General features: G+C 34.4%; 1 protein-coding gene across 1 annotated transcript in view; it reads left to right on the top strand.

Moving 5' to 3' along the window:
* Positions 1–3,709: 3,709 nt before the first annotated feature.
* Positions 3,710–14,466, top strand: part of LOC106459638 (glycogen [starch] synthase) — a 45,084-nt gene continuing 34,327 nt past the window's right edge. The window contains exons 1-3 of the mRNA XM_013919270.2: positions 3,710–3,888; positions 11,447–11,628; positions 11,803–11,994. Coding sequence (XP_013774724.1) covers positions 3,759–3,888; positions 11,447–11,628; positions 11,803–11,994 — 504 coding nt within the window. The 5' untranslated portion in view covers positions 3,710–3,758. The remainder of the gene's footprint in view (positions 3,889–11,446; positions 11,629–11,802; positions 11,995–14,466) is intronic.

Raw genomic sequence — 14,466 nt, 5'->3', positions numbered from 1 at the left:
ATAGGCAAATCCTGGGAGGTAATGGGAGGACAAGACAAATGTGTTGCTGGGGAGGATAAGGAGGAATATAACCTATCTACATCAATCCATGATTCTAAGGAATCTGGATAATCTCCAAAGATGAAATCATGTAGAAAAGTAGCCTGTTGGAGATCTTGTAGGGAGGAAAGGACAAACCCCATCCAGTAAATCATCTCTCCATAACAAGTCCCAAAAGAAAAGTAGCCAGGTATTGAGGGAAAGGTCAGAGGCTGATAAACAAGCCACCGTGGCCCAAAGGTGGGTCCTCAGCTCTTCTGAAAAGACATCAGGACACTGATGAATAGCCTCAAACAATAATTGGTGGGAGGAAAGGTAGCATTAAATTGAGGTCATAAAAGATGAATCCTGGAAAATTGCAGCTGATTGAAGTGGACGGAAGCCTCAGAATTCCAGACCCATGGCGGAAAGAGAAGATTTAAACGCTGAGAATCTAAAAAGGGATCTGAGGTACAATGATAAGTCTAGGCATACTGATCCAACAAATGAAAGGGACAGGGCATGCCTATACCTGACTGTAGGTAATCAGAAAATCTCTGAAAAAAGAACACTAATATCGGGAGAAGAAAAACCGCAGTTGGGTAGGCCTTGTGTGCCATGCTTTCCAAGTCCTGTGCCAGCTCTTGCAGGCTCTCCCCTTTAGCACGGACTCTCGTCCTAAACCTAGCCCTGTAGACTTCCGACTGATTTTGGGTTCCGTACCTGAGTTCTAGAGCCGCTACCAGTGCTCTATAGTTGTGTCTGTCGTCTGCTGACAACTGTCCAAGTATTTCCAGTTGTTGTCCCTTCAAGCTCGTTGCCAGATATACTGCTTTCTGCTCCTCTGTCCATCCATTCCTTTCTGCCAGTAGCTCAAATTGTGCTCTATATGCTTCCCAGGGTGCCTTCCCAACGAATTCATGTGGCTTCCTTCGTACTGGATCACTCCTATTACTGACATTCATATCTGGGATATGGCTTCTAACGGGACTGAATATGTCTACATTAGGGTTTAGCTGCGGGGTATGGAAGGGGCTTGCCATTGTCTGGGGCTGATTAAGTCGATGGTTAATGTATCCTCCTTGCGTAAAAGACAATAGATCATCCTTTGATGTATCTAATTCGCTTTTAAATTTACTAATGTTTTCCATTTGTACTTCTTGCCACTGTTGTTGACTTTCCTGTAGTTGCTGCTGACTTTCTTCCTGTTTCTTTTCTTGTTCCAGTTTCCACTGCTGTAATCTCTCTTCTTGTTTCTTTTCTCGTTCTTGTTTATTTTCTTTTTCCTCCAACAACTGCTGTAATTTCTTTTCTTGTTTATTTTCTTTCTCCTCCGATAGCTGTTGTAATCTCTCTTCTTGTTTATTTTGCTGTTCGAGCTGCCTCTGTTGCAGGTTTTCTTGCAACTGCTGTAATCTCTCTTCTTGTTTCTTTTCTCGTTCTTCTTGCTTCTTTTCTTGTTTATTCTCTCGTTCTCTTGTTTCTTTTCTTGTTTATTCCCTCGTTCTTCTTGTTTCTTTTTTTCCTCTAACAACTGTTGTAATTTCTATTCTCGTTTTTCTTGTTACTTTTCTTTTTCCTCTAATAACTGTTGTAAATTCTCTTCTCGTTCTTCTTCTTTCTTTTGCTGTTCTTGTATTGCTGCCATTAAGTCTGCTAGGCTGTAGTTTGATTTGCCGCTTCTCGTTTCCATTTTTTTTCATCCCACTTCTGACACCAATTTGTTACGCCTCCAGTCGTTAGTTAATTTTCCGTAAATTCGTTCCGAAGAAACTTTAGCGACTCAAGTCCTTTCTTAAGTAAAACTGGTTTATTCTTTCCGAATACAACTTTACGATACACTTAATTTCAACAGTCGCTCTATAACAAACACTATAATTCACGTCTCACGTGGCCAACAATATTTTGTCTGCATACATTCAATTACTCATTCACTTCTTGCGTCACGTTGTTAGCGTCTTATATATATCAAACTACCCCAATCTAGTAGTCTCCCGATAATTCATGAAGGTTCGAGAAGGAGTGGCGTGATACTAGTCACGTGACCTCGCTGACGCAACAATATCAAATAAGTTCGTTCGTTCATTCCTGGCAGTTATTTTGATTTTAAAAGCAATTATTTCCGAAGAAATAATTACTTATCAAGGGGCTCGAAGATTAAGCAATCCTCTCGTGGCCTAGGTATATGGGCTAAGCTTGAGAAACAGGAAACTAAGTAAAAATCAGAGTAAACTAAACTAAACTAAACGGCCGATATAGGACATATGGTCCATCAAAGTGGCGGGGATCTGTAAATCCTATGCCAAGAATTTTATTTTACGTGGGGGAAAACGGGAGTACCCCGAGAAAACCCACTTTCACTGGTAACGACCAATCACTTACCAGTGCCCGGCTAGCGAGAAGAAGTAAATAGGGAAGGCAAAGTGAAGTCCGGTGCTGGTGGTAGATTAACTTTTGAAAGAGTTGTGGGTTCTCCTGATGTTCGCTAATAGGTTACGGGATGGTTTTAAAGGTGTGAAGTCCTCGGTGTGGCTGGTACGTTGGCGGAAGGCACAGTAAGGTTCGTCGGGTAGGTGGAGATCGGGGGAGGTGTCAATTACTAGGGCGTTTGGTGAGGCTGACGGCAATGTTGTAGAAAGTGGCTCGGGGCTGAGAAGCGGGTTACTGGTTTGCTGATAAGTGTCGTTGGTTACTGGAAAGACTTGCAGCTGGGTCTGGGTGCCTTTTTTCCTTCTTGTAGTGGTGGTTTAGGTTGACATGTCTTGTGATTCGGGAATGGGTGTAGTTTGAGTAGCCTGGTCAATTGTAATAGGATGGGCGGTAGAGTACTGGTTGTGGTGGTTTTCTTTTGGATTTTGTGGAACGTGGGCTTGCGGGTTGAGTTAGGAAAGGTAGGGGGTGTGTAAGGCTTACTGTAAGGTTTTTCTGCCTTGAAGTAATGGTAATCCAGGTAGCAGCCGTGGGTGAGGATGGAATCTGCGGTTATCTTGGAAGTTGTGACAACTTTCATGAAATTGGAGGGTGAACCTGTTTTCTTTGATGGGATACGGTGGACTGCATGGATAGTATAGTTGGTTGTAGCTTCAATGGCTTGGTGAATTTCTTCTGGCGTAAAGGATGAATGGACGTTCCTGAGAAATATTGTGAGGAGACTGGCATTGCTTTTAGGGGTTGGCAAGTGAAAGGGGGTTTGAAGACCAAGGGTGGAGGAGGTAGCGGAAATCTTCCAGTGTCTTAGGCTGGAGGAGTATACCTCCCTTGTGTAGAAAATAAGTAGGCTTTAATTTTACATTTATGCATTACTTTTAATGGTAAATATGGTTTTAATGTTAATACCATTAACAACTATGAACAGAAAATCTTTTTAGATACGAGGTTTATTTCTTTAAGAGAAAAGTCAGCTGCTTTATTGTACATAACTTGTCGCCTACACTGGTGATCGTATTTATTTATTTTTAGCAATTACTGTCAAGTTTACCTTTTAGAATGCCTTGTTTTAGCATAAATATTTGTTATTGTTCGTGGTCGTTATTTGTATGATAATATAATTTAAGGCCGCATTTCTTCTGTACATTAATATGTAAAATACATTAAAAAAAAGAAAATCACGATTTCTTAATATTTAGACTCGATAAAGTGATGATTGCTGATTCTAAAGATGTCGCCTTTGTAAAATTTGTCGCCCTAAGATTTAGCAGACTGCATGGATTATAATTTGAAGGTTAAGTCAAGAAGAAAGCATGGCGTCGCGAATGGCAAAGAGGTTTTATCGTCTTGAAGGAGTAGATGACTTAACTTTGGACCAAGGCGCAACTGCAGAAGCAGAAAATCGATGGGTGTTCGAAACTTCGTGGGAAGTTTGCAACAAAGGTAAATATAATTATTATTTGAGGAGCGCTAAGTTTTTCTTTGCTATGGAACAAGTACTTCTCGCCCGTGTGACGGTGAGGTACTTGTAACTGTATGAAAGATTGGTCGTGTGAAACCGCATAGATGTAGGCTCGGTAGATTTAATTTCTACTTTCATGTGACCTTCCAAGGATTCTTATTCGCGATAGGTCAATAGATGAATAAAAAACTATAACTTATAAGAACTTTTTTAATACAATGAAAGTTATTATTTTGTTCCATTTTTTATTTAAATAATATTACAAATGTTTTTACTGAAAATAAAATGTTGGGCATTTCAAAATTAATTGAAAACATGAAATTAAAAAGTTATAGTTATATATTTAATGTTTTATGTGATTCATATAGTTATGAACAGGGATAATGCTAATTATGAATTATGTAACAGTGTCCTTGACTTGTGCATTTAAGTTTTGTAGTAACTTTGTGTGTGTGTGTAACTGTAAAGTTAAATTATTGTGGTATCTCTTAAGTGTTATTGAATTTGAAGCACATCTAATATAAAATATACTTGATATTTAGAATATTACCTTGTCTTATATTTCATGCTCATATATTTGATAAATATATACAAAGTCAATAAAGGCTTCCTGGCACTAATTCACATTCAGGGTAGGTTTCAGCCTGTGTGTGTATATATGTATATTATATACATATGTTTATAACTATTTTGCTTTTTTTCCTATGAAAATCCTGATTTTTTGTTTTGGACTATAGCAATGATGTTACAATGCTGCGGTTCAAACTGGGTATCACATTAACCTATTTCTTTCTTTAGAAATAAGTGGAATGGTTTGACCTGAGATAGGATTTATTCTGTTTGAATTCATTCAAAGTTCTGTTGGATATATACATTAAAACTGGGAGATTAAATTCTTTAATTAATATAATTAATTTTCTATGAGCACCATTTATATCAGTTTGTGCTACCTAAACTAATTGATTAACCAAAATTAGGATTTCTGATTATTACTACTTTAAATTATCATAATTATTCAACTAATTGATGTACTGCTATTATATTTGCTGTTAAGTGCAAAGCTACATAATGGACTATATGCATTGCTCAATTTTAGCCTTATAGGTTGTTTTTTTTCCCTTCAAGTTTCTTCAGCTTTGGTGATTCAAGGATCTCTGGTCCAATTCCAATTGCCACATCTTTGTTTTTGTTGGTCCCCCCCCCCCCATAGGACTGTAGTTAAGTTTGCTTAAAGATTTGGAGTAAAGTTTTTTAACAGTACTGTTTTATTAATATATTTTTTTTATGAGTGACCAGGAAGGTGAAAAAACATCTGTCACTGCTCTATTTTTTATGTTTTTATGTAAACTGACAGTGAAGTATTGCTGCAGAAGAACAGATTTGAATGACATATTATATAGACAAGACAACAAATAGCCATTTGGTCTTTCAAGGTTGAGAGAAGAATAAGAAATTTAAACCCACCCATTCTTTTTAAGGAAGTCACTTGTTCCCCTTTAAAACTGCCAAACTTCAATTTGTTTTTAACCTTTTTACTGATGTTATAATCATTATTGTCAATTACCACTTTTGGAAAGTTAACAAACATAAAAATATGGCCATTCAAAAATGTTGAAACTTTATCAAAAACTATAGAAAGCCAGCAAGACAAAATTTTAAAATTATTCTTAGTGGTTTTTTTTGCTAAATTCCAACTCTTGGGATGATTTTTCTAATTGATTCCAACAACAGAAATCAACTTGATAATCCTGTAATTTTCTAGATCTATTCATTTTTCTCTTTAGGGACACAAACCAGACTAATAGTCACCTGATCAGCAGGAGTTTCTTATATTTCAGCAACTTTTTAATTATAGCCTTTAAAACTCATACCTGTTTCTTACTAACTTTCTTATAAGTTTTATATTTCTCATTTTGACAAGTATTTAATATCTTACAGAAGTTATGGTGCATGCTGTGTTTATACATGTTGCTTGTGTCTTTAATTCTTTAACCTTCTATAATGTGTACCAAGTTATTCAATTACATATCTATTTCAATTTTTTCTAAAACTGTTTTAAAAGTATAAAACTATCACTCCCTGGAGGGCTAAAAATATCAACTATTAATTCTGTTATACTGTGTCTCAATGGCAAAATTTGTGGATTGAGGGTATATATAGTGAAAAGTAGAGTAGATTAGAGTGTTGCATAAAACCAACAAAATAAGTTTGAATTTCGGTCATTGAATATTAGTAGAATTTTTTTTTATATTACCTATGTGCATCAGATGCTAGTGTATTCACCCCTTTATAAAATGAATAAGGTTACCAAGGTGTATTTCATCTGAACTTAAGAAAGGAAAGAAATTGAATCAGTATGGTAACCTGGTTGGAACTATGCCATTTCCAAATGTCAAAGAGTCAGTAGAAAGAGTGGCACCCAGTAAAGAAACTACACATAAAAGACAAAATGTCAGCTTGTTGCACTTAGCTATGTATTTCCTTCTCATCTTACATATTTTATATTTAATAGCAAAACTTGGCCTTTACAAAATGTTTTTGAAGGAATAAGAAATAATAGCCGTGTTATTACTTTGTGGCAGAATTTTCACTTACTTAAAGACATTATCTCATTTACATAGTGTTATGCTTCTAAATGGATGTTAAATTTTCACTTTTAGAGCTTGAATATTATATCATCTTACAGATGGATAAAAAATCTAGTTTTTCTGTATGGTTATAAAATTAAGAAGCATATAACAAACTTTTAGGATGTTTATGCAAATGTTTTTTCATCCCCATGCACAGTTTTTGGTGCATTTAGTTAATGCTACATAAAATATGTGGGTTCAACTGAGAAAGGTCAGTTGTAAAATAAGTGAAGCCAGCACTAAATGAAAGTAATGTTTAATGCCACTTGTAACTCGGGTATCTTTGCATCATATAAGTGACTTTGTGTGCTATAGCTCAATTGATGAAGGGAGGGGGGGGGGGAGATATCAAACCCCCAGTTATAGTATTTTATCCTGGAATTGCGGGGTACCTTTGTTAGTTTTATTAAACATCTCTTTAATTATAAGTTACACTTTATTTCTCATCTGAATAACTAAAAGAAGCTTTCGTGGGATTCTAACTTCCCAGCTTACATATTTAATAAAAATCTATCATACACATAATGGATACTAATTAACATTTAGTAACTGGTTAGTAAAAAAAGATAATTTCAGAAATATTTATTTACCCCAGAACAAAAAAGAGCTATTACCTTGTGCCACTACAGTGAAGATTTTTGAGTTTGCGACAAGCCTTGATTAAAGTCCCTACGTGTATTAATGTGTACTATATTAGCCTATGGCACTTAGAGAAAGCTGTGGTTTCTGTACAGGATATCATAGCTCATGGGAGTTTTTGCTTCCTTTTCTATTGTTCCCAAGAAGACAGAAAATTGGTAGCCTGTCATAGATCTCTTGACTTTGAACCAATTTCTTGATGACCCTTGGTTCCAGGTGGATGGTTTACTCAATCTGAGATATGTATTCTCTCCAGGGTCTATTGATGACTTTTGTTATGGTGGTGGTGGTGTGTGTGTGTGTTACCTTCCAAACCATACTTCAGGCAAAGAATAAATCAAATGACAGTACCAGGCATGTGTGCATGTCCTCACACCTGGCTAGCACCTGTTATCCCTATTCATGGTATCCTCTTGCACAGTCTATTATTGTGGGACCTTAGGCAGATGTGATGATTCCTGGAGGATGCGTTCCCCTCTATTAGTGGAGGGCTATGGTCTGTGATGGCTACATCATAGGCTGGTGCAGTATGCATTAATATTCCATTCAAGGTTTGTGGTGTGCACAAAAATCTATATATACTCTGTAGTAGTAAATTTTGGTTTGTTCTTTTAGGTTCTAATCCTATAGAGAAATTTCACCTTATATAAAACAACTGCTTATATGAATACAGTAATTTGAGGTTACATAAAGCACAATATTTCAATGGCATTTACTGTGTATGTATGGTAAGAACAACAAGATTGCATCAGTCTCTTCAATAACCTGCTACCGGTATTACTGGTAAGTGGCAACAGCTTTACCCCAATCAAATTGTGTTTCAGGGCTTAAGAGATGTTGACAAGACCGAATGATAACCCAAATGAGGATTTCCATGTCCAATATCTAACAACGCTGTGATAGTGACATTTTTCAACATTTAGAGATTTTTAGTAAAGCTGCTGACAAATCTGGCAACTTTTATTAGAATTGAAAATTAAGTGTGATAAGTAGTGTAAAATTGTGAAGTGAATAAAAAAAACTTGTAAATTTGTATATAATAAAGAAATAATTATATATCTCATTATCGAAACTCTGATAATAGCTCTGTTGTGCAGAGAGGTGAGTAACTAACTGAAATGCATTTCACAGATGATCAGTGTAAAAGTAGTACAGGCAAGGGAAATACATTTATTCATACAACATGAGTATAATTATATTATTAAAGTTTAAAATAAACTTTTTTTCTTGTTAAAGCTCAGTAAAGTTGGAGATAAGAGATGTTCTACACAAATTATACTTAGAGAAATATTCATTTATATAGTAAGTTGTAGTCAGAGGCTACAATGTCCAAAATTTTCAAGAGACAGTTTTCAAACTTTATGGAAATCTGTAGGGCTGGAATGTATGTAATTGAAACAAAGCTTGTTTTGATTGACTACGGGTGGTTGTACAGTCATGTACTTTTACCACATTGTTTTTCTACAGGGGCAAATAAAATGCTACACTATCTCAATGGGCTCAAAGATAGCATGCACAAAATATTGTTGTTTTTTTAGGTTACATTGATGTAACCTGAGATGTAATTGACTTTAAACTCATACATTGTGTTGATAACAATATTCGTTAAATTCAAATTAACTACATATTTCAAGATCAAGGTCCTGGTTGAAAACTTCAGGTCTGAACCAAGTCCGTCAGGGCACAAGTGCTTGTGTGAAACAATTGTGCAGTTCTGGTTGTAGTCATATGCAATTTTTTAAGATTTTCATTCCTCTAGTTTAATGTATTCAACATTTTATTAAATGCTGCAGCAAGAAGTTAAATCCTTCAGTGCACACATGCTTGTGTGCAACTATTGTGCAACCTTGTAGTCATATGCCATTTTTTAAGATTTTCTTTTGAAGTCTTGTTATTCCTGTAGTTTAATATATTCAACATTTTAATAAATGCTGCAGCAAGAGGTTAAAAATAATATAGTATTAAATGTAAGAGAGAACTATTGACAAATCCTGAAAGTGGATGTGACAGGTGGGTATAGCAAGAAGGGTCTAATTTTCTATTTGATGGCTCTGTAACCAAACAAAATTGAAGGCTAGGAAAATTATGATTTATCTGAGTGATTACAATATTATGATAAGTAATTTACTTTAAATTTTGCACTTCTTGGATGGGTGATAAATAAATTAGATAATAGGGGATGCCTGGAGAAAAAATATCACATTTCTCACACTAGGGGAAATTCAGAATCCTTTTTTAATATTGCTTTATAAAGTTAAGAATTTAAGACTTGTATACTATTAAAATATGGATTATTAACTATAAGTTTATGCTATACTAATTGGTATAACATGAGCAAACAAAAAGTAGTTTAATTACATTTTGAATGTAACTCACTAAAAATCTCGTGACATGCACAATAAAGGATATTTGTGGGGAGAGGGGTAATTACTGCTGAAAAGTCACTAGACATTTTCTTCTTCAAAAAGTCAAGGAGACCACGCTGTGAAGAGAGTGAGGTCTCATCAAAAATAAATAAGTAAATAGAAATAAGATAGATTAATTTGAAAAATGGTTTATGGCAACCTTGTTCAGTTGCAATATCTTCAAGTCACTTCTTTCTCTGGTTAATCGACTGTTGCATTATTTTGTGACAGCTGAGGTGTTTGGTATTTCTTGCAGTTTTGATGTTTTACTTTATATACCAGGAACTATTTTGTTTATGAAATTTCATGTATGGTACAATTAAATATTAAGGTTTGAAACTGATTGAAAGTGTTATTAAATTAAAAACATACCACTTACCTCTTCTTCTGTTTTTTCATTAATGGATATCTTTACAAAGATTTAAGACTTTTAGTACTGGATTTAGTTCTCATATGTTAAAATGATGAATGTTAAAAAGAAGCTATGTAACACTTTCTTATAGCTGATCAAATTAAATATTGATTAGCATTTTTTACTTATCAAATCCACCAAATTATTTTGTCCCCTGCTATATCTTCTTCTTATAACCTTGCAAGGGTTTTAAATTCCTTGAGTCTTGGACTTTGTTCATTCATGACATTCTTGGAACTGGAAGACCTTGAATCCAGAACTTTTTTATATTGTAACTCAAATAAGCTGGTGAACATCTTGTTTAAAATTTCAAGCCAACTTTGAAGTATATGCATGTGTGGATGTGTTTATTACATTAATTATCTTTAATTGATAACCATTTGCATATGTTATTGTTTAAAATGCTACTGATTTTACTCATCAACTATAGGAACTGAATATCATAAGGTATTTGTTAAACCATCAAAAAGTCTTATTATTTGTCATTCAGAACAGTGTAGCTCAATTGTGTAAAACAAATATAAAACATTAAGTCAGATTTGTGAAAAAGTGTCTTTAGTACTATAAAATGTATAATTAAAAAAGTATTATCACTTGAATGTTTCCAGTTAAATAAATTTGATTCTTTTTATCATCAAGGACTTTATCTTTGAAAAACAGTTAAATAGTTTGTCTTTTTATAGACTCTTCAATATCCACAGTATGCGTGCGTAAATGATAATGCCAGTTTCTGAGTAATAAAATTATTAGCCTTTGCGTGTGCATGTGAAATCCATTGTAAATTGTTGTGCATCTTTATAAATATACTCAATATTTTAAACATAATTTTAAATACTGAAAGACCTCTGATATGAAAATTAAAATAACTTGTAAACTAACATGCTTTACTACAATAGAAAAAGTAGGATATACTTTATCTTCTATTATTTCACAAAAGTGTGTGTGTATGTCTATGAAATATTCCCTTATTCAATTAATTGATTGACAATGATGACATCATTCCTCACTTTTTGTCAGAAATTATGTTTAAGCAATTTTCTATTTAGGAAAATTAAACAGTTTGGGATTTTGTTGGACAAGTTTATTGTAATCAAAAGGTGATTTTTTTTGTTCAGCAAAAAAAAATAAAAATAAAAAAAATATATATATATATATATATATATATCATTCTTTATATTGAAAGAAATTTACCCCTGATGAATAAAAGCCACTTTTCTGAAAGCATTTGGGTTGTTTGGCTTCTTTTCTGATGTAAAGATAAATATTATATAGGGAAAAGTGAAAAAACACTACAGCCCTGTATTTACAGTTCACTAGATTGTATAGTAATTGTTTCCCAAGGTATCAACTAATGACTTCTATGACACTTTAGGTGTGTATAATATAAGAAGATGTGATTTGTAGTAAAAGTGTGTCTAACATAATGTTATGCCTTTTTTTGTGTGTGTGCAAGTGGGAGGGATTTATACTGTGATCCGATCTAAGGCTGGAATTAGCACTGAAGAACTTGGTGAACAGTACTGTCTTATGGGACCTCATAATGAAGCCATGGTGCGCACAGAGGTGGAGTGTATGGAACCACCAGAGAGTGTATTCAGGACAGCCTTGCAAAACATTAGAAACAGTGGAATTAGGGTAAGTTTTAAAGTAACTGATTAATATGTGATAAAAAATCTATTAGTCAACAGCAATTATTGAGTTATGGTTGTAGTTTTTGAATATTGTGTTAACATGAGAGTAGGATCAGAAAATTCAGCAACTTGGTTTAGTAAACTGTTTTAAGATTAACCTTTTCTTCCTATTCAACAGGTCACATATGGACGATGGTTGATTGATGGCTACCCACGAGTCATCTTATTTGACATTGGGTCAGCAGCTTGGAAACTAGATGAATGGAAACGAGAATTGTGGAACACGTGTAACATTGGAGTTCCTTGGCATGATAGGGAATCAAATGATGCTATAATATTTGGTTTCTTGGTTACGTGGTTTTTAGAAGAAGTAAGCTTTTGGTCACTTGGTTTTTCAAAAGCAGTAAAACTTGTTCTTTAGTTCAAATGTATTTTATCTGTTTCATTTGAATAGTTTTTATGCTATTATTTCTGTTTTTTGTAACGTTAATTATAGTTTATTTTGTTTCTTCTTATTTGGATGACTAAATGTTTTTTAATTCTCAATTATTGCTGAAATGTTAATGCATAGTAGCATTTCATCTTTTTAATATTGTCCTCTCATGAATTTGTATATAAAGCACTGTACTAATTGAGGTTTTGAACTCATCTAACACTTCTTGAACTTTATTCTTTAAATCTCAAATACATGATAATACATACATAAGCTATACAAAACAATGTTTACTATAATTCCATATTTAATGTGTGTATCTTCAAGAAGTTTGGCAGGCTTTTAGTAAACATTACAAGTATGTTGTATATGAAAAATATAAACTTTTAATTAATTATTTTTATTAAAGATTCGTCTTTAAATTTACTGAGTCAGTCTGACAATTCCAAATGCAAGGTGTTTTTTATGTTAAGAATAAAAATACTTTTTTTTTAACTTACAGTTTTCAGATTTCCTTTGTGTAGCCTCTAGAACCTTCTAAATGAATATAAAAACTTTTTTTTGGTAAACCTATATTTTATCTCTTATTGTGTTTAAACTAATATTAGCTGCACCAAAATCATTTATAGCAAAAGTTGAGAAGTATGAAGTAAAACATAAAAAATTTCTTGAACTACTACAGATTTTAACAGACAATTACAGTTAGTTTTCGTAAACGGCGTCACACTCATAACTGTTTACAGTTGTTTCATATAATTATATTTTCTTATTACCTTTTGCTTGATGTCTAACTAGTGTAATGAAACTATAAATCACTCAGTGAGTTATGTCTATTAATCACACACTAGTTGTCACTACTGATCATGTCAGTGCCTATTGCTTAAAGAGAAATTAATTTTTTTCATTTAAGTGTTCTTATTCTTATCTAATCTAAGTTTCTAATTTTTGAGGTTTTACAGGTTATGTAATATGCACACTGTATAATGGACAAAAGTAATTCCAAAGGGAATTTGCCTCTTATCACAAAAAAAGCTATCTTAATCATTGAGTGCCCTCTAAGCATTGCTAAAAGAATTTTAGTAATTAGTGCACCAGTTTTTATACCCCCAACTGTTTCGTGCCATTTCTGAACACAAACACGTACATATCATGTGACTACTCTCCACCAACAGTATTGCACCACCTATAATGGTGCAACTAGCTCCCTCTGCTATTCCCACTCATTCTTAACTTTTTCATTTGGTGTGACACAATTTAGATGTGTTTAATTTTTCTGAGTGTGACTATAGTTTTTGATTGTACTTTGTTACATTTTCCATTTTCTCAGTTTTTTGAAATTTCTCGTTTGTTTTCAGTTGTTTCTACAATTTTGAATTCAACCAAATTCTTGTTTTTGAATTCTACATTTTTAATATCAATTCGAGATTTAATGTGGTGAACAATGATATTCCTGATATAGATGACAATACATGTCCTGGGATCGACTTTAACTGCTGAGGAAGTTCAAGCCTTGGTTTGTAGGGAGTTAAGAGTCTTACGTTCAGTTTATCATTTCCTCTCCTCATCCACCTGACCATGTTTCTGAGGAGGTCTACCATTATGAGGGAGAAAATTTGGGCTCTATTTTTTGGCACCTTCTTTTTTTGGTCAGTCACAGGCTTCACCATTCAAGACTTTTCATCTCCCACTCCCTTCTTACAACTTGTCAATCAGGTATGTCATGTTTTAGGTGTTTCCCCTATAGCCTATGATTCCTCCCCTACCTTACTATGTGAAAGTCCACCTTCCGATTATTTACCACCCGATCTCTTCAAGTTGTTGCTGAGGAATCAGTTCGTAGATGCCTTGGACAGTCCACAACTTAAGATACAAGTGAAGTAAGCACACCCCTCTACCATGCAGGATGCAATGGTCAGAGCTCTCGAATTTGAATCCTACGTTAAGCCCAGCACAGAGGTACCAAGATTGGCACAGTCATCTAGATTCAATGCCAGAAAAGGTCAGCTTTCAGTGAGGTTTGAAGGACTTTGCTGGCACTGTAACAAACCTGGGCACAAGAGAGCTCAATGCTGGCAACTTCAACCCAGGGGAGATGCCACAGCAGGAAAGGCTGGTATCCACAAAGGTTGTTGGAACTGTGGAAAGCACAGACATTTGAGGAGCCAGTGTAGGAAGAATATTACCAACAAGTCGGCCTCAAGGAGACCAGTAGTGGTTGGTGTTGAGTGACGCCCACCAACCCCATCACGAAAGTCCCTACAGCTAGGTGTAAAATGCCAAGCACACACAGTGTCTATGTGACAGGAAAGCTGGATGGCAAAAGGTGCAACTATGTCATAAACACTGTGTCTCAGCAAACCCTTGTAAGCATCAAGGTGTTAAATCACGAAGGAGTACCAGTAGCCATAG

The sequence above is a fragment of the Limulus polyphemus genome, unplaced genomic scaffold (genome assembly GCF_000517525.1).
Source record: "Limulus polyphemus unplaced genomic scaffold, Limulus_polyphemus-2.1.2 Scaffold641, whole genome shotgun sequence".
Taxonomy (NCBI): domain Eukaryota; kingdom Metazoa; phylum Arthropoda; class Merostomata; order Xiphosura; family Limulidae; genus Limulus; species Limulus polyphemus.
Note: the sequence above shows the minus strand (reverse complement) of the source record. Positions and strands in the feature narration are given on the sequence as shown.